Raw genomic sequence first — 25152 nt, forward strand, 5'->3', positions numbered from 1 at the left:
AGGGAAAGGTGATGAGGGTGGCGGAGCGACTAGATGCGGTGGCGAGGGCGGAGGCGGAGAGGGCGGCGGAGGTGAGGGCGGCGGCGGCGATGCCGATGGAGGAGGCGGTGAAGGAGGCGGCGGGCTTGGCCGGCGGTGGCGACGGAGGCGGCGGCGACGGTGGTCGTGGAGGGGAGGGAGGCAGCGGTGCCGGAGGTGGTGGGGAGGGCGGTGGTGGCGAGGCGGAGGGCGAGAGGTGGTGGTGACGGCGCGGGGGCGGTGATGGTGGAGGAGGAGACGGAGGAGGTGGGGAGGGCGGAGGTGGAGAGGGCAGCGGAGGTGAGGGCGGCGGCGGCGATGCCGATGGAGGAGGCGGTGAAGGGGGCGGCGGGCTTGGCGGCGGTGGCGACGGAGGCGGCGGCGACGGTGGTCGTGGAGGGGAGGGAGGCAGCGGTGCCGGAGGTGGTGGGGAGGGCGGTGGTGGCGAGGCGGAGGGCGAGAGGTGGTGGTGACGGCGCGGGGGCGGTGATGGTGGAGGAGGAGACGGAGGAGGTGGGGAGGGCGGGGGTGGCGATGGCGGTGGTGGGCTTGGCGGTGGCGATAGAATTTCGCTTGTAGTACCCCGCGAAAATTTCACATTTTAACTATATAGGTCGCCAGGACGCGCAGGCTTCGAGATGTTTTGCCACACATCACTTTTGGCGGAGTGGCTCGGCGTGACTTCGGGTTTTAATTTTGGTAGGTGGATTGTCCAAAATACGTCAGCCTCGCACGCCTCTAGCCGCGAGGCAAAATTTTTTTCCAAATAATATGAGGCGATGCTCGGCGGGCCGCTATCATCCCATGCGCAGCCCTGGCACGCCGGCCGCAGCTCGACTCCGAGCGGCGACTGGCTGCCAGTTCGAGCATGGCTCTGGTAGTCGGCCGCCTCCGAGAGCGGCGACTGGCTGCCAGTTCGAAGCGGCGTGGCGCAGTGGACAGCGTGTTGGGCCCATAACCCAAAGGTCGCTGGATCGAGACCAGCCGCCGCTATTTTGTCGTTCCCACATTCCGCTACCTATTTTGTTCGTTTCCCTTTTCTCTTCTCAATTGGCCCGCTATTTTGTCGTTCCCACATTCCGCTACCTATTTTGTTCGTTTCCCTTTTCTCTTCTCAATTGGCCCGCCGGGTCTGGCCCGGCCCGTCACGGCCATTGTTTAGCCGCGCCTCTCCCGCGCGCTACTCGCTCTTTTCCGCGCCATGCCCGACCCTCCCCAAGCTGAGAGAGAGATGATGTGTTTGTCCAAGCTGATGCGAGCCCGGAGCCTGACGCTCGTCGGCACCGGATGATATTTAGCAATACCAATACCAAACAACTCTCACAAACAAGTTCTTTGTTTGTCGGCACCGGCGGCGGCGGAGGCGGCATGCCAGTCGAGCCCCTCCTGGGCGCCAAGTGGCGTAAAGCCCCCCCCTTACCCTGCTGGTCCGGAGAAAAACATCTGTAAACGCCATACACAAACTCTGGCCCCAAATGACGTGCGAGTCTTCGAGTTGTTTAAAAAGTAAAATCTCTCAAACGCCGGCTACACTCCCCCTTGCACCCCGAACCCCCGTGCCACTGGCAGGGCAAGGTCCGGCACCACCACACAACATGCCACGCCGCTCGCGGTCCAAGTCGCTCGTCCGCTCCCGCAAGCGCAAGGCGGGCGACCTGGCCTCGCAGCGGCTAGACGACGGCGACGAGGAGCCGCTCGCTTCCGAGACGTCCGGCGCTGACAAAACAAGGCTCGGCCGGGCCAGCAGCAGCAACCCCAACGCGCTCTGGCCCGACTGCGATGCGTGGCGGCCAAAGAGCATGTTCGACGTCTACTACAGGCTAACCGCAGTCGTGCCGCGCGAGGAGTGGCCAGCCTTCTCCGACAGCTTGCGCCGGCCGCTCCCAATAACCTTCCGCTTCACGCGTGACGCCGCGGACGACTTCCGCGCCGAGGGCGAGCGCGTGCTGAGCCGGTGGGCGGCAGAGGGGCTGGGCACCCGCCGGCTCGGACTGGTCGAGGGCTGGCAGCTGCACATGGACAAGCACCAGCTGCGCGAGGCGGTCCCCGGATCGGACGCCGCCTCCGTGCGCGAGTGGCTCATCCGAGGCACCGAGTCGGGCCTGCTGGTGCGGCAGGAGGTGGCCAGCATGCTGCCCGCCGCGACGCTCGGCGTGCTGCCGCACCACCGCGTGCTCGACATGTGCGCCGCGCCCGGCAGCAAGACCACCCAGCTCGTCGAGCGGCTCGACGGCGGCGGCGGCGTCGTCGTCGCCAACGACTTTTCGGCGCTGCGCTGCTTCACGCTCGTCAAGCGCACCGCCTCGCTCGGCCCTCCAACCATAGATGCGTAGTCTGACTCGAGGTCCAGCTGACTCGAGGTCCAGCTGGAGAAGACGCGCACTCGTCTGCAGCTACCATCGCCCAGCCGTCGCCACCGCCGCCGAACTTTCTAGGACCTCCCCACTAGAACTTTCAGGACCTCCCCACAGGCCCGCGCGCGGCCTCTCTTGTCGTCACCAACCACGCGGCTCAAAAGATGCCGCGCCCGCCCGCAGCCCGCGGCGGAGGCGGAGGCGGCGGCGGCGCCTCCGGGTTTGACCGCATCGTGTGCGACGTGCCTTGCGCTGACGACGGCCCCACTCCTCTTCCCTGCGCCTTCCCTGAGCTTTCTCGGCGCCTTCCGATAGGTGCCCTGCACCGGCGACGGCACCACGCGCAAGCACCCCGAGGTCTTCCACAGGTGGGAGGTCGCGCTGGCGCTGCGGCAGCACCCGCTGCAGCTGCAGATCGCGATGAGAGGTTGCGCGCTGCTCGAGGTGGCTTGCTCTGTCTTGAAGAGCGAGAGAGAGAGAGAGAGAGAGAGAGAGGGAGAGAGGAGAGAGAGAGAGAGAGAGAGAGAGAGAGAGAGAGAGAGAGGGAGAGGGAGGGAGGGAGAGAGAGAGGGAGGGAGAGAGAGAGTGAGAGAGAGAGAGCCGTGCACACCCGCCACCGAGCAGGTGGGCGGCCTGCTCTGCTACTCGACCTGCTCCCTCAACCCGATCGAGAACGAGGCGGTCGTCGCCGCGCTGCTGCACAAGTGCGGAGGCGGCCGCCGAGGTTGGGCTGGGCGCGCCGACACGAGATCAGCCGAGATGAGCCGAGATGAGCCGAGCTTAGGCGCCGTCGAGGTGGAGTCCGGCGCCGACGCCGTCGCCGCGGAGCTTGCGGGCGGCTGCGCGCCGGGGATGAGCACGTGGCCGCTGCTCGACTTTCGGCTGGCGCGCCACCGCGACCTCGCCTCGCTGCGCGCCTCGGCACGATTCGCCTCGCCGAGCGGCGGCTCGGTCCGCGGCGCGGGTCCATGACGCGTTCACGGCCCCTCGGTAGGCCGCGCCCTGTCCTCGCACCCTTCGCTGCGCTCGCCGCATGCGTCCATGACTCGTCCACGGCATGCCCCCCAGGCCGACCACCTCGTCGCCGCCGCCGCCCGGCGACACGTGTCCAAGACATGTCCGGGACATGTCTTGCAGGCGGACGTGCCCGTCAGAGAGAAGCGGCTCTACCGCGCGTCGATGTGGCCGCCCACCGCCCCCTCCCTCGCGGCGCAGCTCCGGCGCTGTGTCCGGCTGCTGCCGCACCGTTCGGACAGCGGCGGCTTCTTCGTCGCCCTCCTCCGAAAGGCGCGCCCGATCTCGGGCAACCTCGGGTCGCCTGCAACCTCGGGTCGCCTCGGGTATGTTCGTTCGAGGCCTTCCCTCTCGCCTCCGCCTCCGCAAGGTGCGCGAGCTACCGGCGCCGCCGCCGCGCGCGCCGCCTCGCTCCTCGCCGGCGGCCACTGCCGACGCAGGCGATGCGGGTCCGCGGGGCGAAGACGCCGGAAGCGGCGGCGGTGGCGGCGCAAGCGGCGGTCGCAGCAGCACTCTCTACGCGCCCGTCCCGCCCGCCGTCTCGGCGCGCCTCGCCAAGACCATCCGCAAGCGGGCCGGCAAGGTGCGCAGTCTGCAGCGGTGCCACTCGCCGCAGCCCGCGGCGCCCCGCCCCTCCAGGCTGAGCCGCGCTCTCCCCCTCCCGCCCCGCCCCAACCAGGCTACGCGCGGCCGCCTCTCAGGCCTCTCTTCGCGCGGACGCCGCCCGCTGTGACTGTGGGCAGCGTCTCTTCACAGCCCTTAGTTGTGCGCAGGCCGCCTATTTGCACGGACGGCGCAGGCGGCCCAGGTCGTCTACATGACTCCGGGCTGCGAGCGCTGCGCAACGGGCGAGGTTCCCTAGAGGATGAGTACAGCTCGAGACACAGACACGCGATGCGCCGAGTGCACCGCCCGCCATCGTACTCACTCCCCCCCCTGGGCTCTCCATACTCCAGGCGAGGCGCCCGCCAACCGGCTGCGCGTGGTGCACGCCGGTGCGCCCGTCTTTTGCCGCCGCCGCGGCGCCGCGGGCGAGCCCTCGCGATTCGGGCTCACCGCCACAGGGCGGAGGCTGCTCGCCGCCGAGCTGCCGCCGAGGGAATGACAGTGGTGTGTGGTGGAGAGAATGGCGGTGCAGCCGGTTGCAGAGAGGAGCCGCACGCGCCGCCTATGTAGTGATCTGGGACTAGGTCCAGCCCTGGGTGGCGCAGGTTGTGACATTTGGCGATTCCGCGACTTACTGGGCCCCTGAGCCGCTACCTGTGTGCGATTTTTTGTGGCCCGGGCATGATACTGATAGTAAACGGGTCAGAACCGGCCAAACACAGGCTACAGCCCCACACACGCGCCCGCCACAGCCTCTCCTGGTACTATACGAGGGGGGGGGTAGACAGCGTCCTAATCTAAAATCTGAGGAGTTCAGGATTGAGGGCTTGCTTCAGTGAGGCCAAAGTGAGTTTATGGATGTGTGAGAACGGTGCGGGACACGAGGAGTCACGCGGACCGACTCGTTGGTGACTCTGCTGCACGCCGTTTCAGAAATTTTCTCAGCGTGAGAAAAAGCGTGGAAGAGTGCCACCGTCGGGTAGGACGGGTCGGCCCGGAGTATCAGAGTAGCCGTCGTGGTCGCGGCGAGCAGCGCCGGCCACTCCGGCGCCGCGTCGGCAACGTGGGAGCATGTCCACCGCCACTTCGCGGTCGCAGCGCTGTTGTTGCCAGAAACGCCGCTATGTACCTTTTCGGGCAAACCATCGAGCTGTATGTCGATTATTTCGGACTTGACGGCGGCATGGATGCATGCCTCCATGCCGCCGTCAAGTAGGAGCCAGTCTGCGGCGACCACAGCGCTCAGAAAGGTACATAGCGAGCTTTTCAGAGTCAAGCGACTGCGCGAAATCCCACACCGATGGATTTTGGGGCGCTGTCTACCCCCTACTGGAGAGCATGCGTGAGTGACGTGCTGCAAGCCGCGAGAGTGGCATCAGAGGCAGGAACGACGTGCTCTTGCACCTCGCAGCTGCACCGAGTGTGCTCGCAGTGTATGCCACGGCCACCGACTGCGGCATTGCTCTCGTGCAGCTAGGCGACGCAGGTCCATCAGCAGGGCTCGTCCAATGCGAGCGCACATTGTGCGTAGCCGCGGGCAGGTGGCAGTGCACGGCCGCACACCGGCTGTGGCGGCTCGTATGCCCCCGGCAGTGCTGCTAGTCATTAACTTGTGTATTAGGGCCGCAGCAGACTGCTGCTGTGGCAGCAGCAGCAGCAGCCTGCTGCTGCCTGATTCAGTCAAGCCAGCGGCGCAGCGAGGCGTGCAGAATTTGCGTGGTTTGGTACCTCCTGAGGCTGAGCGCGTTCAGACCCGGTGACCGGAGTTGGATGGTTCGATGGAGCTCGCCGAGCTCCATCGAATCATCCATGGCCGGACGGCGGAGCGTGAGGTAGCGAGCGGAGAGATGTACCGCAAGACGAGAAAAACACGGATCTGACGATTGTCACGGAACGTCAGATCTTGCGCCACCCAGGGCTGGACCTACTGACGTAGTCATCTGTGCCGCGAACGAATGCGCTGCCTAAATTGTCTAAAACACTGATAATCAAACAAACACCCTTGCGTACTTCTTACCCCACTAGCTCACCTGTACGCGAAACTCCATCCCCTGGAACACGCCCTGAGGAATCTGGACCGGAACCTGCTGGCCCGCGGGCGTCCTGACTATGATTTGCATCCCGGGCCCGTAGCCGGCCGGCACGCGCACAGAAAGCAGCGCCGGCGCCGGTGGAGCCGGCGGGTAGTACGGCTGCGGCACCGGCGCCGGTGCGTAGGTCGGCTGCGGCATCGGCGCCGGCGCGTAGGTCGGCTGCGGCGCGACTGCCGGGTAGAGCTGCTGTGGCGGGCTGGAGCCCATCGACGCCGCCGCGAGCTGCTCCTCGAGGGCTCGGATGCGCGCCTGCTGCGGGTCCTGCTGCAGGTCCTCGGCGGACTGGCGCTGACTGACCGGGCTGACAGATCGCGAGAGGCGCTCCTCCAGTTCCTTGATCCGCACGGCCGCCTCGAGCTCGCGCACCCGCTCCTCTGCCGCTGACAGCCGCTCGCCCGCTGCTTGCGGCTTCGTCGACGCGGCGCCGGGCGGCGCGGCGGGCGTAATGGCGACATTGACGCTCCCCTTCTCGCTGCCCTTGAACTTGAGGCCGAGGGTCGTGCGCCTGGGCTCGGCGCTGAAGAGCTCGCGCCAAGGCACGTTTGCAGTACCCAGGTCGTCCTCCTTGGCCGAGGAGAAGGTGCCGGGCCCGTCATAGTCCTTGACAGCGATCTGCAGGCGGCGGAGCCGACCACCGCGCGACATGCGGTGCAGCACATCTATGGTGAAGGACTCGCCCCACACAGGGTTGAGTTGATTTTTTACCACCTTGGTTGTGCCCCACTGCGCCTTGCTGCCGCCCGCCTCCTCCACCAGACCGACGAGCCTGGCGAAGGGGTCGGACTTGCCAAACATGCCGTCGGCGTTTCGAAGCTTGCGGGCTGAGTCCAGGGTGATGGAGAGCGCGCAGTATCGCTTCACTGCGAGGTTCAAAAATCCCTTTGCCTTATGGCCGTTCAGAACGGCCCGCATTTCGCGCCAGCCATTCGTCTCCCCGACCTGTTCGGCGAGGTTGAACTCGTGGCCACCCAAAAAGTCGTCCGAGCCATCGACGACAATGCCCTTGTCTGAGTCCCACACGGTGCAGGCAAGGCTAGGCACAGCTCCTGTGTTCCCCGGCACGATCAGGAAGCACTCGTCCCATTTCGGATTCAAATCATTCGCGATGATCTTGGTTGTGAACTTGTCAGACGTGCCGTTGAGGTGGAGGCGGACGTAGGGGTCCGACTTCCCAAAGAAACCATCGGCATTGCGGAGCTTCTCAGCCGACTTGACGTGGACGAGGTAGGCTGACATGGCTGTGGGCGACGCTTTCGGGCCTTTTAGTTCGACTGCGACTTTCGACGTGATCAAGGACGCCGACGAGGGCTTTTTCTCGTCGTGGGTATGTTGTTGGCAACGCAGAGACAGAGCTCACACCACAGAAGAGAGTGGAAGGAAAGAAAGACGATATCGAAGTAGTCACGCTTGGCTCCGTGGTGTGCGTGGGTGGGTCCGTGCCAGTCAGTCCGCAGTCGTGCCAAGAGTTGGCTGTATACCTCCTCCTGGAAAAGTTATTTAGCCCCACCCCGGTTTCGGATATCGGCGAACGATTGGACGGTGCCTCCAACTGAGCCAAATGGAGCCCTGTGATGTGGGACCTCACTCCCAGAAGCTTGGAGCTTCAGGCCGCGACCACGTGGCTAGGTGGACACTAAAGTGCCATTTTGGCGCCAAATCTTGGCGGGAAATGACACGTGGCTTGGCGGGAGTGTGGTGGGCTGCGCTGCTCGACAGCGCTGCTGTTGAGCGCCAGCTGCTGCTCCCTTCAGCCAGACGGCCGGGCCTGCGCAGCACGACCGCTGGCCTTCCTCCTGCACCACAGGAGCGCGCCAAGGCGCGCGTCTGGGCAAGCAGTGCGTCTCATCGCGATGCGAGAGTCGACGCTGTGACGCCGCCGCTCGCCGGCTAGAATGACAGTGGCAGCATTCGAGTACACGTGGAGCTGTGCGTACCAGCACTCGTATGCGAGCTAATTGTGTCCCTGAGCTGCTGTGGGGTGCGTGGGCTCAGCTGCGGAGCACGTACTGGGCGGCGGTGGGGGGTGGGGCTAAATAACTTTTCCGGGAGGAGGTATAGTTTTCCTCTCGCACCCCGTCTCTTTTCCTTTCCTTTCCCGTCTACGACGAGTGCCGGTTCCGGGATGGCCAGCGGCAGTGACCTTTCTCCTGTGCTTACGTCCCAGGCTTCTGCCTTTGGTGCCTCGGACGCCTCGGCCATGCACCTCTGAGTCGCGTTGGGTGGACTCTGGACAGCGAACCCGCACGCCGACCAACCCTGTCTCTGAGTGTAGCGCGATCGCCGGCTTGGTCGCCCTGACCACCGCTGCCAGCCGCTGGCGTCACTGCGTCCCTTTTGTCCCTTTTGCTGCCCCTCTTTGCTCCCTTTTCCCTCGCCGCGTAACTTGCGCCCCTTTTGAAAACTTTTATTTTGTTTCTTTAAACCCTTTTTCGGTGCCTCGGACGCCTCGGCCATGCACCTCTGAGTCGCGTTGGGTGGACTCTGGACAGCGAACCCGCACGCCGACCAACCCTGTCTCTGAGTGTAGCGCGATCGCCGGCTTGGTCGCCCTGACCACCGCTGCCAGCCGCTGGCGTCACTGCGTCCCTTTTGTCCCTTTTGCTGCCCCTCTTTGCTCCCTTTTCCCTCGCCGCGTAACTTGCGCCCCTTTTGAAAACTTTTATTTTGTTATATTAAACCCTTTTTTCTCTACAACCCTCTCTTTTTTATTTTCCCGGGGAAACCATCAAACTTTCCGGGATATCTGAGCCGAGTCTGAGGCTGGTTTGGGCCCAAATTCAGCCAAATCGGCAAAATACCCAGGTATTTTTGCGGGTATGTACGTACTTGTAGATTACTGGGAGAAAAGGGAGAGGCAGGCGCGATTTCGGTAGAAAGATTTAGGTTTGGGGAGGGCGCGAGTCGGACTTGACTTTTCGGCGGGCGAAATGCGGCGGGTTGGATGCGTCCTCTGAGGGACGACGTGGGACGACCTGTGGCAGCGATCGATGCCGTCGCCGGACGCGGCGGCGAGGCACACGGGCGCCGGCGTGGCGCGTCGGCAGGCCCACCACGAGCGGATGCGCGACGCGAGCGCGCTCGGGAAGCGGCCGCGGGCGACGCGGAGCTTCCGCCGGAGGACGACGCGGTCGAGATGGCGAGCGCCGTCCACGTGCTGGACAGCGTGGCGGAGGTGGGCCCGAACTACACCCTGCTGCGCAGTACCTGGAAAACCCCGGCTATACCTGGAAAATACCCGGTATGTTGGCGGGTTTCTCGGTTTCGCCTCAGATTTTCCCCCAGACCAGCTCACAGACTCAGGGAAACTCGTTTCCAGAATATAGCACCAAACACCCTCTGTTTTCCCTGGTGCCTGGAAATTTCTGGAAACGCAAAGTGCTGGGGACCCTCTGTTTTCCTTTTTGTTTGCCGGAAAAGTATATATTACTCCAAGCCAAGAGGTGTATCTGTGTTAGTGCCATGGCGCGCCAGTCCCGTGCCATTGTCGGCACGATTTCGCCCCCGTAAAATTCTCTTATGTCGCTTTTTCCTCGAGTATTCATGGCTTTTCCCCGAGTGACGAGCCACGGGCAAGGCCCGCGGGCCCTCGATATCGCCGTCGCTCGTTAGAAAGACGTTAGAAAGCCGCCAGGTGGCACCACTTCCTTCATCTGCTCGCTCGCACGCGCTGCGAGCAACATCGGCATGCTGTCGCTCTAACCTGTCGGTGCCTTCACGTTATGCACTGTGGTGCTCGTTGAGCGAATGCCGGGCGAGCCGCTACTCTCCTGGCCATGTTGTCAGAACCCCTCGATCCATGGCCGGAAACTCCTCACACACCCAAACAGAGCGGTTCTTCTCGTCTATCCCGAGGTCCGTTGCGCATCAATCGCTGAGCGCCTCTGTGTCACCTCGTCGCATGCATGTCCGACCAATTTGTTCATATAGACTCGAGATGCCCTCAAATGCAAAGATGTGAGGAATCTCAGCAGAACTCACGCCCGCGGCTGGTAGATCTACCGACATGTACGCGTGCATGTGCATCTTGCGTGTCGGGGCGTGCACGCTCCCGACACCGCACGCGTCCACACATACCCCCACGCACACCGCGACACACGTCACCCGCCCCCGGGGAGAGAGTCTTCTAGCATCCTGGCTTCTAGTGACAGGGATCAGGGTTTGTGATCGTGAGTGAGAGCTTTCAACGGCATAGCGGTGCCAGATATCTCCACTCCCTCTTCAGTCTCTTTCTCTGCGCTCGGGCTCGCTGTTTTTAATTTGAGAGAAATTTTGACACGGAGTTCTCGGAGATCGCACATCGCAGATCGGAGTGTGTTCTGACATGGAGACTCTCCGGCGAGATTGCTAAAAGGGTGACTCTCTGGAGCTGAGGGTAGGCTGTGCTCCTCTCGCTCCCCGCGCATTCGTCGACTCGAGTCATCTCAGGAGGGTTCTCAACGAGATGGTGCGGCGACGGCGAAAAAGCGCCGGTGGCAACTACAGACCGAGAGACGACTCACACGAAGGGTTGTGGCTGGTTCCTCCACCGCGGCACCTCCCGTACCGCCACTGCTGGCGCGAGCAGGCGCCTCGTCGCTGGTGATGCGCGGCCTGGCCCTCCCGCCGGTGGCCGCCCTTCTCCAGGGCGGCCGGGCTCGGGCGAGGCGGTGTTGCATAGGTCGGCACCGACTGCGTCTCTGTTTGGGAGCGCGGCTGGGGCTGGGGCTGGGGCTGCGTCTGCAGTGAGTGTGCGGCGTTCCACCCCTCGACGAACCTGTCCGCGTTCGCCGAGTTGAAAAAGTTCCGCATCAGCGTGATTGACGGCGAGAGGGCGATGGCATAGTGGAACCACCCAGCGGGACAAAAGAGCGTGTCGCCCTCCTCGAGGACGGCGACGTGTGGGGTGGCCCGCCGCGCGCGCGGGAAGCGGCGGTAGTCGGGAGCGGTCGGGTCGAACCAGCTCTGCGCCGCGTCGCAACAGGTTCCCTCGCCCGCGCCCGCGCCTTCGCCCGCGCACTCGCCTGCGCACTCGCCCTCGCCCGCATGCAGGAGGTGCGCCTGCGACTTTGGATAGAGGACAAACTGCTTCCGGCCCCGCACCTGCGACAGCCACGCGTGCAGCGAGTACGTGTCGTGGTGGAGCCGCGTGACCGTCGCCGGAGGGCCAAAGAAGACCTTGGTCAGTTTGCGCGATAGGACTCCCAGAGGGCCATCCTCCTCGACGAGGTCCTCGACAAACGACATCCTGCCGACGTGGTCGCGCATGGCCTCGTGCGTGAGGAACGGGGTCCAGCTGTTGCCGTAAAAGGGGGTGCCGTGCTCGCGCTGCGACAGCCAGTGATCGCGCACAGTGAGGTACTTCACGTACTCGCGGAGAGGCAGCCGCACTGTCTGCATCGGCGTGCTCTCGCCCCTGCGGAGAGGCGCTTTGTCGTTCGCAATCAGCTGATCATCGCCATACTCACGAGAAAAGAACTCAAACGACCAGAGCTCGCGTGCCCTCCATCCGACGGTCGCGTCCGTGACGACGCAGGGAAGCCCCTCGCCGCCGGCCACAACGTGCTCGATATGCGTCTGCTCGGGTGAGAGCCCGCTGCGGCGCCTGATGGGGATGGCGCCGGGAACGGAGAAGGTGAAGAGATGCCACTAAGGCCGGCCATGGCGAGCGCACCTTCGATTTTTTTCTCAGCCCACTTCTTCTCTTCCACCTGGTGGTGCGATGGGCTCCCTCCCGCGGGGAGAGCCCACGGCGGAACACACAAAATCGCAGGGCGACACGGTCCGAGCCCTCTGTCTGACTAGTCTGGCCCTCCGCGCTCCCCTCTCGGTGCTCCGTAAAATCTGAAACTTGGTCATCCTAGCGAGTAGGTCCCGACGCGCCAGCTGCTCCACATTGTTGAGGAGCATCGACGAGGGCGCGAGCGGCTTGGCGGACGAGCGTGAACCGCGAACTGGTTCATGACCGGGTTCACGGTTCACCCCGTGAACTGAGAGGCCTGCTCCTCGGGCGAGGGAGACAGTGGACCGACGGATGTACAAATTCGGCCTCCTTCTTTTCTCGCCGGCGGCGGCCGAGAAATGTCGATGGGCGTGAAGCCTTGTTCGGCGCCTTCTCAGTGATTTTCAGCGCCGGTGCCAGAGGCACTGAAGGTTCACTCCACCCTCCGCCACCATGCTGTGCCAAGCCTGACCTAGCCGTGCCTTCTCGTCTTAGCCTCTCGCTGTTGCTTCTCGCGCCGCAAGCTCTCACGGAGCTTTCCCCAGCCCGTGTGCCCTCCGCGCCTCGTGTGATCCACACGCGATCCGGCTCCTGCCCGGCGCAGGTAGCCGTCTTTGACCGCAGACGCGCAGTCTCGCACGCGATGATTCGGCGAAGATGCGCGCGCGCGCAGACCGCTCGGGCCCGCTGCTCCTGCGCACTAAGGACGCCCGCCCGCCCCGCGCCCGCGGCGCGTGCGCGGCCCCCATCCGGCGGCCGCACGCCTGATTGAGCCGGCTCGCTGCTCGTCACAGGCGGTGGCGCTCACCCGCATGGACAAGGCACCCTGACGCGGTGCGTGCGCAGCGCCAACCGTCGCCGGCCCAGACTGAGGACTCGGACGGCCAGGGGCCGACAACTGATCGAGGTTTAGGGAGCCGCAGTCCCGGAGGGCCCCCTGCCCAGACGGATTTTGCTCCTCTCGCGACGGCAGGCTCGCCGGAACAACTGTCGCCGGGGAGTGGAAATGTCGTAACAGTGCCGCTGCAGCGCTGCGCTCTCCCTTTGCGGCCTCCCGGCCACGAGATAGCCGCGCGGTCGCAGTCGCCGGCCGTTGCACAGATGCGGCGGGTGCAACCGCGCGTATACGCGTCCGCCGCGGCGGAGAGGCGTCGCGTGTTTGAAGTCTTGGTGCAGAGTGGCGCCCGCGCGCCAGAGTCCGTTGCAGCTGCAGCCGGCAGCTAAAGACGTGTTCATCTTTAAACCAAATAAACCGAGGTGAGCGTGGTGGGTGCGGCGGGAGAGCTCGGAACGGTTCTAGCGCGAGCGAAACTCTATTAGCCTGGCTTTTTCTTTTCACCAGACGGCTTGATCGGCTCAGCCACGCTAAAGGAGTCACGCTCGGTCGAGTTTGCGTTTGCCCGTGCTGCTCGCGAGCTCGGCTGCTTGTACGGGCGACGATGGGTAGGCCGATTCCGCGGAACCTCCAGGCTGCCCACGACAAGAAGTGGATCCCCAAGAGCATCGGCAAAGGCACACACCACCGCGAAAAGTATCGAGCGCTGCTCGACGCCGGCTGGACCATCCTGCACAGTGGCAGCAAGAGCGACTGCCGCGTGGGCTACTACGCGCCAAATGGTGTCGGCTTCGACTCACTTTCCAAGGCGTGGGCAGCGCACGAGGCTGGCAAGACGGACAAGGGCGTGATCCGCGAGTACGTTTCGGAGGCGGGCATGAGGCTCGTCCGGACGGAGCTCAACGGGCACCTCTTCGAGAAGAAGGGGGTCAAGGAGAGGCCGTCACAGGCGGGCTTGGCGGCCGTCCGCACGCCGCTCAACGCGGCCGCGATCGATGCGGGCGAGCTCAAGGAGGCGCCGTCACAGGCGGGCTTGAGGGCCGTCCGCACGCCGCTCAACGCGGCCGCGATCGATGCGGGCGAGCTCAAGGAGCGGGCGTCGACCGCGGGCACGGCGGCCGTCCGCACGTCGCTCAACGCGGCCGCGATCGATGCGGGCGACCTCAAGGAGGTGGCGTCGAGGGCGGGCAAGTGCAACCCCGCAAACCAGCGCAGGTCGTGGGCGGCGGCCGCCGCGCGAGGCACCGGCGAGACGCAGGACGGCCTCTCGCCGCAGGAGCGAGAGGACATGGCGCAGCAGGTTGCGGGCGAGGTCAACGCCGTCGCGATCGCCGCGCTCGATCACAGCGGGAGCACCTCCGTCTACGTCGCCGTCGGCAGCCACCGCCGCATGGTGACCAACCTGCAGGAGGCCAAAAAAAAGGGGTGGAAGTGCCTCGGCGGCTGTGAGGTTCTCGCCTCCCTGCTCCGCTCCACCCCGGTCGCTTTCGTCCTCGATGAGAAGGGCCACGCGCAGCGCTTCTGCACCGCAAGCCTGCGGAAGCACCTGAAGGCGGGCAACATCGAGGTCTTCGTGAGCGAGGAGTGCATGCATGCCGCGTCGACCGCCAAGCGGTCGGAGGTGCTCTCCCACACGGAGCTGATGCAGCAGTACCCGCACCCGCGCACCCTCATGTCGGGCATCTCCAAGGGCGGGCCGCAGCAGGGCCAGGCCTGCGGCCACGCGCTCGGCGTGCTGATGATGCACTGCATGGGCGAGCACTTCGTCGCGCCGCAGGTCGACACGTACGTCCTCGAGATCCAAGCCAGCCCGGCCTACCGCGAGCGGAAGGACGAGCTGGGCAGCACCTGGCAGGAGCACGCGCAGCAGCAGGCGTCGTCGTCGTCCGCGCCGCTCGAGCTGCCGGCGTGGTCGCGCGCCTTCACCAGGAGGAAGCGTGTCCCAGGCGGCCATAAAATCACGGCCCTCAGCGAAGCTGGGAAGACGCGCACTGTGCTGCTGGGGGTCCAGACCCCCCCCCCCCCCCCAGCAGCAGGGATGACTTTAGATGTGGAGGGGGGGTACCGAGCAATGTAGTGCGGCCGCTCTGGGTGAGAGTGCGAGTGTGGCCGGGGGGCGGGTGAACTTCCTGCCCCATTCCCTCCCTAGGCCTTTGTGTGTTTTCTTTCGGGGAGCCTTTCTTTCTCTGGGGGGGCGCGGGGCCCCCCGGAGGCACCGTGCGCCGTGCAGCAGTGCGGAAACGGGGCTCCGGCTCCGTTAGTCTCCGTTAGCACCGACTTCCCGAATGATTACGGTTGATTAGAGGGCAGATTTGGAGAGATCTCGAGGAGTACATACAGACAGACCCTCCAACCATCAGAAAACTCCGACCTGATCGGTCGTACTGACCGCCGACAGATCACTCCAGACAGCAGACAGGCCGACGTCTGCACGCGGCCGGCCGGGCGAGAGGCTTGACACGATCCGACCCTGCGAGACCCTGACGCTGCTGCTCTAGCTATCAGACATGCGCTGCTGACTGCTGCCACAATGTGCGACCGGTGCTGGCCCACTTGGCGGCCTTCCCGGTCAGTGGTGAGGCGCAGTTCAGAGCTGTCGATGGCGCGATGCCGCACCGGTCCCACATTGGTAACACGAGACCACCACGTTTGCCGGTCCAAGAGAGAGGCACTGGTGCTGTCCTGAGAAGGTTCGTGGTCCCTCTTGACTGCCCATGCGCGCGAGGCTGTGTAGGCATAGCCTCGAGAGTGCCAGCAGCCAATCTGAGGCAGTTTGTGACGCGCATTGCGTCAGAAGCGTGCACGCAGCTGGAAGGACACCTTCCTACTGGCCGTACGATCAGGTCGTCACTGAATGCTTGATACTAAGGCCGCGAGCTATGCAGGTGATGAATTGTGCAGCATGGCACGGTCAGCAGCGCCGACAGGCTGTCGCAAGGCGTGATAGCATGGCCGCAAGTAACGCCGAGTTCCCATGAAAACAAGTGAAAATTTGCGCAAAAAAAAGAAAAAATCCGAAAAAAAATCGGCGCCTGCGGCGGGCCATGGGACCCCATCGCCCCCCCGCATGGATACCCTCAAGGGCCCCCGCGCCCCCCCAGAGCTTTCTTTCTCTTTACTGCAACTACACAAAGTGCTCGGTGCTCTTTGGTGGGTGTAGGAATCTGCTCGTGGAGAATACGCGGATCGCTACGTATAGGATGTGCTTGTGGAATCGTCACCCGGGCCCCCCTCACTCACCCCCACCGTGCCGGCTGCCGCGCCTGTGCCCTGCCTCCTTCACGACGCCATCATCTCGCGGTACTCGCGCTGGTCCTCCGTCATCTTGAGGAAGACGGCGTACTTGCGAGCGTGGTAGGCGGCCACCTCCCCCTCCTCCGCCGGCCGCACCGTCCGCCCGACCGACGTCATCGCCGCCGCCGCCTCGCTGACCGACGCGTGCGCGCCTCCGGCGGTGGCGGCGAGGACGGCCGCGCCGAGCAGCACCGCCTCGTCATTGGTCGGGATGTGGAGCGGCAGTCGCAGCGCGTCGGCGTGCGAGGACACGTAGAGCGGGTTCTTGCTCAGGCCGCCGCAGACCTGGCGCAGGGACGCGCACGGCCGAGGCTGTGAGCACCGGAACCAGAACCGGAACGGACGGGGTCGTCTCCCGCGGGCGTACGCGGGCTGCGGATGCAGCCGGGCGAGGAGGAGACGTCTTTCGCGTCTAGGGCCGCACGAAGACTCGCCCGATCGTCGGGTGCCCCGCCGCCTGCATCGCCTCGACAATCTGGCGCGTCTGGTAGGCGAGCGACTGGACGGCGGCGAGGTAGACTACGGCGAGCTCGTCCTCGCCGGAAGCGAGCCCCACCCCGACCACACCGGCGCGCCTGTGAGCTCACGGAGGTACGGGGTCAGAGGCAGGAGCAGGCACAGGCCGACTGCGGAGGGCGAGATGCGGCGCGCGCATCGCCGGGTCGGCGAGAGGCGAGCGGTTGCCGTTGACGTCGGGGGTCACCTAACGCCAACCCACCGCTCCTCTCGCGCACCCCCCCCCCCCCCCCTCGGCGGGGCGGCGCTGCGCGGCGGGGGAGGCGTCACGTGCACGTCCGAGGCGAGGGTCGGAAGAGGCACACGCCGCGCAGCCGCGAGCTCGTCGAGTCGCCTGCACGCGCCGAGAGGAGCCGCGCGGTGAGAGAGAGTGGCGAGACTGGGGGCGTCGGCCACAAAGCCCCCTCCCCCTCCACCCCTCCGCCAGCAGTCGCAGCCGCCTACCCCGCGGCGCCTGTTGAGGCGGGCGGCGACGGGCTCGCCGGCGGCGTCGGCAGCGGCGATCGCGGCGGCGCCGGCGGGGTGCGACGCGATGACGAAGTCGAGGAATGCGCCGGCGGCGGACTGGCCGCCCTCATTCAAGTTGAAGGACGGGAACATGGCGCCGTAATAGGGGCCCCACACGCCGCGCACGAAGACGGGCTCGTGCGAGGAGGCCATGTGGCACGTAGAGGTGCCTATCCGCCGAGAGGGGGACCCGTCCTCCATGCAGTCGCCACAGGAGGCCGTGTGGCGGGGGGAGCCGCCTGCAGCGAACCAACAACTCGACGCGTCAACAGGCGCTCATCACAGCCAAGGGCGCCCCGGCGGCGTCGGCGGCGGACGCGCCTGCGATGAGGCCGAGCCGCGCCTCGAGCCCGCCCTACAGGACGGTTCCGAGAAGGGTCCGAGCGGGTCCAGCGAAGAGCCGCGACTCGAGCCCCCGCCTCCTCGTCGCCACCTCCCTCGCCGCCTCCCGCCTCCCGCGGCAACGCGGCGCCGAGGCTGCCCACCCCGCCCGCGTGCGCGTCGATCATGCCCACCCCGACCGGCGTGCCTGGCCGGAGGCCGAGCGCCTCCGCTGCAGAGGGGCCGACGCCGCCGCCGAGGGCGGCGCCAGGCGGCAGGACATCCTTCCCGATGGCCGCCTCGGGCAGGTCTCCCTCGCCTAGAGGACGGCTCGGAGAGGGCTTAGAGACGGCGAGCAGGGGAGAGCAGCCTCGGCCAGGCCGCCCTCGCCGAACCCGACCGACTCGAAGAAGCTGCGGTCCCATCCTGTGGCGCAGAGAGGGGCTCGGGCCACCTCTGGTCCTAGCGAAGTCTCTCACCGCCGCCGATAGGGTGCTCTCTCGGGCCCTCTCGGGCCCTCGCACCGCCGCCGGCTGGCGAAGCGTCGTAGTTCCACTTGCATACAACCGTGCAGAGGGAGCGGGCGTGCTGCGAGCCGTCGGTGGCGGCGTAGGCGAGGAAGTCGGCGAGGTCAAGCGCCTTGCCGCCCCCCTCGGCGGTCGCCGCCGCGTGGAAGGCGTGCGGCATCTCGTCCCGCAGCCAGAGTAGCTTTGGCACCTCCATCTCCGGCGATACTGCGCCGCCCACGTTCGCTAGCCTCGCGTGGCCGCCGCGGTTGATGCGGGCGGCCTGCTCCTCGCTGCGGTGGTCCATCCACACGATCACGTTGCGCCGCGCCTCGTCGGGCACCGTTGGGTCGATGCCCACCGGCGCACCCTCCGAGTCGAGCAGCACGAGGGAGCACGTGGCGTCAAATGCGACGCCGCACACCTCGTCGGCGGTGGCGCCGGCGGCGGAGAGCGCGCCACGGACGCAGTTGCACACGGCGGCCCAAATATCCTCGGACGACTGCTCGTAGTGCTCCGGCAGCGGGTTCCACATGGTTATGTCCTGCTTGTGGACGCCGAGGAGCGTGCCGTCCCGGACGTCGACGACGCCCGCACGGGCCGAGCCAGTTCCCACGTCGACGCCAATGGCGTAGCGCGGTGCAGCAGCAGCAGTCTCGGAGAGCCTCGGAGGTGGCGCGCGAGAGATAGCGACGGCCACCGCCGCCAGCAGCGAGGTGATTATCATGCGCCGCGCGACGATGGCGGCGAGTCCGATAATATGTCGGGAAAGAAAGCTGGGTGCCCGAATCCACCATCAGTCTGTTTTGCTACTCGCTGCGCCGTTGCCCCGCCCCTCCCATGCATGCATCTTCTGCCTTTTCTTTCCGTTGCTGCTCTCTGTCGTTCAATAAATAAAACGGACACCTCTACTACCGTCGGGTCTCTATTTTAAGACCAAGTAAACAGCAATAGATCCGGGTGTAGTGCCGGATCAGTTCCTGGAGCCAGGGGGACCGATTCGCGCTTGCCAAGGGACCAATTGCTGGCACCCGGTGGGGGCGGGGGGGGGGGGGGGGGCAGAGGGCTTGCGACCCGTGGCAGGGTGACGAGCGGAGGCAGCCCGCCGGTGGGCGAGCCAAACTCTGGCGGAGGCAGCCCGCTCACCCCCAGGCGCCCCTCGAACCGGAGGGTGGTCTGCCACCGCTGCGCGACCGGCGCGCCGAGGGCGGGCGACATCAGCTTCGCGCCACAGTCGACCTGGGGGGACCGATTCTCGGCAGGTTTGGCAGGGCGGGCAGTGTGTGTGTGTGTGTGAAGGATCGATTGCTGTACAACGAGGGACCGATTCCGTGAGGGCCGGGTATCGATTAGGCCGCTTGAGGGCCGGATCTATTGCTGTTTACTTGGTCTTAAAATAGAGACCCGACGGTAGGAGATGGGCAAAAAGGAGCAGCTCCCCGCCCCGTCCCTCCCTGGTGCGCCTGTGTTCGTTCTCCCTTTCTTGTCACTGGCCTCTACCGCCCGCGGGACGGCCGGCTCACGACGCGGCGCGCCCCCGGCGGCGACGCGTCGTGAAACTTGGAGAGAACCTTGAACGGGTGCGACGACACGACCTTGCGCTTCGTACCCCGCTCGCCCTGCGCTTCAAAGCAGAGCTTCACCAGCCGGCGCAGGTTCCCCGACTTGCCGTGGAACACCCGGCGCGAGAAGCGGAGGTCAAACGACGCGCTGCCCTGCTCGTCGGCGGCGAGGTGCTGCAGCGGCGCGTTTGACCCGTCGACGAGGCCGCCGGCCAGGTCTTTGCCGCCGCTGCAACGATCTCCTTCGACGAACTCGACCCGCGCCTCCACCCGGCTGCCCGCTTCCAGGCCTCGCAGCGTGCACTTGAGGGAACGCTCGAGGTTGACCTCTGTGTGGTCGTGCCTCCTCCGGACCGCCATTTCCGGTCTGGCATAGCTGTGCCATGCGGTGGGGTTTATTTGAAGCCCGGGGATGCCGTGGTCGAGGCATCCGCCACCATGCCCTTCCACTTCCGGAAAAGCCGTTGCGCCCATGATCGATGGAGCGAGGGCGTGCAATGCCGCGTCCTTGCCGCTCGAGGCGCCGGTGAGCTTCAGTGGCAGCCGCTCGACGCCGTCGGAAAGCGAGAGGTGAATCTCAGTGAGAAAATCGTCGAGCTGCGGCTCGTCCATCGAAACGGGGTCCGGCGCGTCCATCTCGAGGGCAGAAATTGTCCGGCGCTGAGGTGCGGCCTCGTGAAGGTCCTCGTGGCCTGCTCCAAGGCCGCCGCGGGGCGGGTCGCCACCGCAGAGGAGACGGCTGCTGCACGGTGAGTCCATCACTGGTGGTGAGGGGCTGCGCGGCCTCAACGGCGAAGGAGAAAACACCTTGAATGGCACTCCGTAGGAACGCGTAGCGTGCTGGCAGCGGGTTGCTGTGAGAGAGCTCACAACTTGAGTGAGTGAGCCCTCGGGGCTCTCCGCCACAATAACTGTGCCCGTCTCCGTGCACGATGCGACACAGCAACATGCAGCACCAGGGGCGACGCCAGGCGGGGATCGATTCGGCATCATGGACCTGGCGCTGACACGGTCGGCTCGTCGGCAAGGCTATCGGCAAACTCGATTGAAGGCAAACACGTTCGTTACAACGCCCGATGACGACGGTCGGAGAATGGCCGCTGGAAGGGACGGTGCCCCCCCCACCCACCACCACCACCAGAGGAAACCCCCACTCTGATCTCTGTCGTCGATCGAGGCCGTGTGTCGCGTGTGTGTCTCATCAAGGTTTAACTTCAGGCATCATAATGGGTCAATCATTAAATAATGTCTTATCTCTCGGCGAATCGAGTGTTCGCGGTACGCGGTGAGACGTGCACACACAGGTCACAGTGTTGTGGCAAAAAAAGAATTTCGATTTCATTCAATGGATGTGCGGCTAATGACTGCACTCCGATGCTCCAAGTCCAGAGATCGGCAAAACAAACGCGCCTTCCAAGTGCTCCACCGCGGCGTTCAACTTTGAGTGGGCAGGGTGACTATGCTGCTCAGGAAGCGTCTCCCAGAAGTTCTCCGTTTGGAGCTTCTTGAGCCGGTGTCGGGTGGGCGTCGTGAATGACGATGCTCCACCCGGGCCACGGAGAATGCCCGCTGGAAGGGACGGTCCTCCCCCCCCCCCCCCCAAAGGGAAGGAACCCCCCCCCACACACACACTCTCTCTGCGTCGATCGGCCCCTCGAATGTCGTCGGTCTCGGGCTCTCGGGGGAGCTCTATTGCGGAGACCCCACGTCCATGCTGATGCCTCCGAGTGCCAGGTTCACGTCCTTGCTTGCGACGCAGCGAGGGGCGCTTGGCGCCCAGACGCCTCCGCACTTAACGCGGCAAATGGACGGATCGTTCGGGCAGTCTGCAGTGATGTCAGGGCCCAGCCCGTTGCAGTACAAGGACGTGGGGTGAACGCCGGCCCCACGACGCCACCGAAGTTGCAGCTCCCCATCTTGTTCGAGTACTGCTACTGGGCATCGCACAGCGCTTTGTTGGTGCCAGAAGGGCTCGCGATGCCGGCCCGCCAGTCCGTTGTGCCGCCCCAGCTGGTGCCAACAACAGTCCACGGCAGGTCAGCCTGCGCCTGCATGTCGGGCGTCGTGACCTGTGTGCCGCTCAGCGTATTTGCGCCCTGCTTGATCGTCGTCGTCTTGCGCCGTCCGCACTGATGGCAACCTCGATCGAGTCGATCGGAAGGAGTGTGTTGACGTCGCACGCCGCGTTGGGGCCGTAGAGAGAGCTACTGATCGCTCGGCTGTCGGGGCCGGGCATTCCTGCGCAGGAGGTCCCTGGGGCACTTGCCGGAACGAAGTTCACGTGGGGCGCCCCGGCGTGGGAGTGGACGCGTGCACTCCGAGAACGTTGCCGCCCCAGTTGCACGTCGTGGTGCCACCGGTGATCGTCGCGGTGAAGTTCGGCTCCTCGTATTGACACCCATGCGACGTGGTCGATAAGCCGTACATGTTGGCCTCGAAGAGGTCCATCTCACCGGCGATGTTGTTGTCGCCATGCTTCTGACCCGAATCCTGCGCGCACACTTGCCCCGCCTCCCCTGCTTTCCGGACCACCCTGCGCATCCCTGTGCGTCGGCGTACGCCTTGAAGCTTCCGTGCTAATTGGAGGCTGTGGCCGTCATGCCCTCAGCGCCATTCCCAGGCAGGTTGACCAGGTAGTAGGTCCCCATCGACCCTGGAGGAAGCTTCGACAGGTCGACGTTCGTGAACGTGTAGGTGGTGCCCTTGAAGCCGGCATTCCCAGCCTCGCGTAGCTCTTGCTGAGAGTGCCTCGCGTCCAAGCGATGGATTTCCGGGGATCGAACGGCGCGGTCTTTCCGATGTTCCCATCTGTCCACGCAATGGAGTCGTACTGTGCCCTTCGCCAATGAAGTCCGTGACAGACTTCTGTGTGTGTGGTCCTTCTGTTTTGGGCGACGAGGGTGTGAGTGAAGGAAGTGGGTTCCAGGTCGCAGTCCTCGCAAGTAAAGTGGGGACGCGCGCCGCCATTTGAGTTCGTTCCTTCACCAAAGCGTGAATCGTTCCTTCACTCGTCCTTACTTGCTCCTCCGAATCGCCTCTTCGCTGTGAGTGAGTTTGATTAGGGGGTCTCCGTCTGTCTGTCTGTCTGTCACTCTCTCTCTCTCTCTCTCTCTCTCTCTCTCTCTCTCTCTCTCCCTCCCTCCCTCCCTCCCTCCCTCCATCTCTCTCAGTGGACAAAACTCCCTCGCGTGTCCCGGTGCCAGTGGCAGAGTACGCGCTAGTTGGCAGTCCCGTGCCCACCCAGTGTTGTGGCAAAAAAGAAATTCGTCAACGGATGGGCAAAACAAACGCCTTCCAAGTGCTCCACCGCGGCGTTCAACTTTGAGTGGGCAGGGTATGCTGCTCAGGAAGCGTCTCCCAGAAGTTCTCCGTTTGGAGCTTCTTGAGCCGCTGTCGGGTGGGCGTCGTGAACGACGATGCTCCACCCGGGCCACTCGTCGCCCTCGCCCGCCTGCGGGAGCACAAAATCGTTCCTGCTCGCGATGCCGGGGCCGGGCGTGCGGATGCCGCGCGACGATAGGATGCGCTCCCTGAGCGCGAAGCGGACGAGCCGGCCGCACGGCGAGATTGTGATGCGCCGCACCTCGGGCCAGATCTCGAGCGCGCCCGCCGAGAAAATTTGCACCTATGGGGCTTGCGTCGCTGCATCCTGGACGTGCTTCAAGCGATCGTGCCCGCTGCCGAAGCCCCGCGCCCAGCTGTCGTTGATGGCCTGCCAGCCGAGCAGCGGCGGCGAGCCCGGGTGTCTGCAATACGGGCGCAGGAGCACCTGCTCGCAGCCGGACGGCGTGAGGCTCTGCAGGCCATCCCGCCAGCCGCTCCGTGGGAAGAAGAGAGGTCGTCGGCCTGCCCGTCCTGCTGCCGCACGCACAGATCCGGGTAGTCGCGCAGCAAGCCAGCGGGGAAGAACTGCGAGATCTGCTCGCGCTCCGGCCAGGGCCGCGCGTCCGAGAGCCAGAGCGACGCCATCGCAAGGTGGTCTCGCTCGCGGAAGGAGCGGTAGAAGCCCTCGTTCTTGGCAATCGCGGCGCGTGCGCGCGAAAAGAGCAGCCGCGGCCCCACCGCCGGCGCGGATGGCAAGGCTCCCTCTCTGGCCTCCGCTGTTGGCCCGCAGCCCTCGACCGTCACGCCGAGCCGCTCGAGCAGCGTCTCCCACAAGCTCGGCGTGGAGGCGCACGCGCGGAGGCATCGGCAGGCCTGGGCAAACCGCACAAGCGACCGCGCGTCAAGGTAGCTTGCCACCGCCAGCCACAGCTCGGGCGGCAGCTCGATCGGCCCAGTGGTGCTCACGGTGCAGGTGCTGGCGTCCGAGGCGAGCGACGCCATCGCTGCTGTCCGAGCTTCTGTCGCGCGAGCCTTCTGCTCTTCCGCCGCCCGGCCAGCGAGTACGGCGGACGCGAGCGCGGCGTGAGACTTTGCTTGCGCCCTCATGCGTGCCGCACGCACTCTCGCAACGTCCTGCTCGATTGCCTCCGCCCGCAAGCCGCGTGTGGCGAGCGCCGTGCCCACCGCCAGAGCAGCGAGCGTGCAAATGGCGGCGGCGGCGGCAAGGGAGGACAGAGATTCTGTCGGCAGCGCGAGGCCCATACTGTGCCGTACCAAAGTCTGAACAGGTTGGAGCAGCAGCTCCTGAGCACGGCGCCGCAGGCGCCTGTTGATAGGTCCAGGTGATGGCCCTGGATGGGCAATAAGGGGTGTAGAGATTGGGTGTTTCCACTCCTCCGTCCGTGACTAGCCAACCGATGGCGTGAGATAGGGTGCTGACCTTTCTCGCCGAGGCTCGCCGTGGCCCCACACGGCGGCCTCTGCTCGCGTTTTCGAGCCAGGACCTTCGTCCGGGCCCACGGCCGGCACGCCGTCAAATTTTCTCGCCGATCCCGCGCGCTCGGCCGCCACCGCGGCGCCTCCGAGAGCGCCGTTTCGACACGCTGCAGCCGCGGGCCGCGGCACCTCGACACACCGCCTCTCGCGCCGCCTTGAGGTGCTCCGATCGTGCACGCGGGTCGGCTCGGCACGGTGCGTGCAAATTATTGCATGTATTCGCACTCGCTGCGCCACGTATCTGCCTCTGACGGCCCGATACGCCACCCGAAGCGCCACCGGTCCACACACGCGGGGCTGCGCGACTCTCTCGCGGCCCACCGCCCTCCCACACGCCGTTCGACCTCCACACAGGCGCTCGCTCGAGCCTCGCCGTCCGGGCGGTCCTGCGCGTCCAGATCTCGGCGACCATGACCCGCCACGCGCCAGCTCTGCACCTCTCCCGCGCGCGCCCGGCTGCTGGCATGGCGTGGCGGGCGAGGCTGGCGCGCTGCGACTGGTGGAGCGCCGCGCGGGCAGCGCACCAGCCTCGCACGCACCTCTCCACTGCGCCGCGTGCGCCGCTGGCAGTGTGCTGCGAGGCTCAACATGTGGTCACAGGGTAGTCACGGTGTGGCTTGTGGTGGCTTGTGGTGCTGATCGCTGGCTCAACACACCCCAGGTCGAGATCGCGTGTTGAGACTGTGACGAGAGGCGACGCGCCGCGACCCGCGTCACATGGACATGGATACGGACAATCTCGGGCTCCCGGTCCGCCGCCCCGCGTCGGAGGTCGCTGTGGGTGTGTTTCTTTTTTCGTCTTCTCACAAAACGCGAGCGCACGTGTCCACGTTTCCGAAGAACAGGCGCACGCGGCGCGCAATGCCAGTCACGGGACTGCCTCCCCCGCGCGTCGCACTGGGGGAGGCGCAAGTAGGGACGCTCGCCCACGTCTTCTCCCCAATCGAGCAGGCCGGGCCGCGCTCTCTCACCTTGAGTATAGACAGGCTCGTCAGCCTACTACCCGC

General features: G+C 65.4%; 8 protein-coding genes across 8 annotated transcripts; 4 read left to right on the plus strand and 4 right to left on the minus strand.

The window, feature by feature from the left end:
- Positions 1-1613: 1613 nt before the first annotated feature.
- On the plus strand, positions 1614-4491 carry EMIHUDRAFT_194550 (hypothetical protein; the record flags this gene model as incomplete). The annotated part of the gene is made up of 8 exons (XM_005794314.1): positions 1614-2306; positions 2688-2816; positions 2997-3096; positions 3157-3323; positions 3510-3685; positions 4160-4194; positions 4343-4381; positions 4451-4491. The coding sequence occupies 8 exons, from the start codon at positions 1614-1616 to the stop codon at positions 4489-4491; spliced, it is 1380 nt and encodes a 459-aa protein (XP_005794371.1).
- Positions 4492-6013: 1522 nt separating this feature from the next.
- EMIHUDRAFT_95135 (hypothetical protein) lies at positions 6014-7321 on the minus strand (the record flags this gene model as incomplete). The annotated part of the gene is made up of 1 exon (XM_005794315.1): positions 6014-7321. One exon carries the CDS (start codon positions 7319-7321, stop codon positions 6014-6016), a length of 1308 nt encoding a protein of 435 aa, XP_005794372.1.
- A 3013-nt stretch (positions 7322-10334) lies between these two features.
- On the minus strand, positions 10335-11461 carry EMIHUDRAFT_461041 (hypothetical protein; the record flags this gene model as incomplete). Its single annotated transcript, XM_005794316.1, has 1 exon — positions 10335-11461. The coding sequence occupies one exon, from the start codon at positions 11459-11461 to the stop codon at positions 10562-10564; it is 900 nt and encodes a 299-aa protein (XP_005794373.1). The 3' UTR covers positions 10335-10561.
- A 775-nt stretch (positions 11462-12236) lies between these two features.
- Positions 12237-13007, plus strand: EMIHUDRAFT_194554 (hypothetical protein; the record flags this gene model as incomplete). The annotated part of the gene is made up of 3 exons (XM_005794317.1): positions 12237-12241; positions 12605-12690; positions 12757-13007. 3 exons carry the CDS (start codon positions 12237-12239, stop codon positions 13005-13007), a joined length of 342 nt encoding a protein of 113 aa, XP_005794374.1.
- Positions 13008-13222: 215 nt separating this feature from the next.
- Positions 13223-14713, plus strand: EMIHUDRAFT_194555 (hypothetical protein; the record flags this gene model as incomplete). Its single annotated transcript, XM_005794318.1, has 2 exons — positions 13223-14623; positions 14696-14713. 2 exons carry the CDS (start codon positions 13223-13225, stop codon positions 14711-14713), a joined length of 1419 nt encoding a protein of 472 aa, XP_005794375.1.
- Positions 14714-15897: 1184 nt separating this feature from the next.
- Positions 15898-18489, minus strand: EMIHUDRAFT_60950 (hypothetical protein; the record flags this gene model as incomplete). The annotated part of the gene is made up of 8 exons (XM_005794319.1): positions 15898-16197; positions 16337-16447; positions 16532-16615; positions 16699-16749; positions 16873-17105; positions 17369-17586; positions 17652-17718; positions 17781-18489. The coding sequence occupies 8 exons, from the start codon at positions 18487-18489 to the stop codon at positions 15898-15900; spliced, it is 1773 nt and encodes a 590-aa protein (XP_005794376.1).
- Positions 18490-21900: 3411 nt separating this feature from the next.
- EMIHUDRAFT_194559 (hypothetical protein) lies at positions 21901-23911 on the minus strand (the record flags this gene model as incomplete). Its single annotated transcript, XM_005794320.1, has 4 exons — positions 21901-22072; positions 22750-22907; positions 22980-23036; positions 23192-23911. The coding sequence occupies 4 exons, from the start codon at positions 23909-23911 to the stop codon at positions 21901-21903; spliced, it is 1107 nt and encodes a 368-aa protein (XP_005794377.1).
- A 148-nt stretch (positions 23912-24059) lies between these two features.
- On the plus strand, positions 24060-24965 carry EMIHUDRAFT_431884 (Hypothetical protein). Its single transcript, XM_005794321.1, has 2 exons — positions 24060-24340; positions 24500-24965. Exon 2 carries the CDS (start codon positions 24556-24558, stop codon positions 24748-24750), a length of 195 nt encoding a protein of 64 aa, XP_005794378.1. The 5' UTR covers positions 24060-24340; positions 24500-24555; the 3' UTR covers positions 24751-24965.
- The last annotated feature ends 187 nt before the right edge of the window (positions 24966-25152 follow it).

This window comes from Emiliania huxleyi (genome assembly GCF_000372725.1).
Source record: "Emiliania huxleyi CCMP1516 unplaced genomic scaffold EMIHUscaffold_1, whole genome shotgun sequence".
In the NCBI taxonomy this organism is placed as follows: Eukaryota; Haptophyta; order Isochrysidales; family Noelaerhabdaceae; genus Emiliania; species Emiliania huxleyi.

Coding starts and splice junctions, on each gene's coding strand:
- EMIHUDRAFT_431884 (XM_005794321.1), top strand. CDS start 24,556: ATGACCCGCCACGCGCCAGCTCTGCACCTCTCCCGCGCGCGCCCGGCT.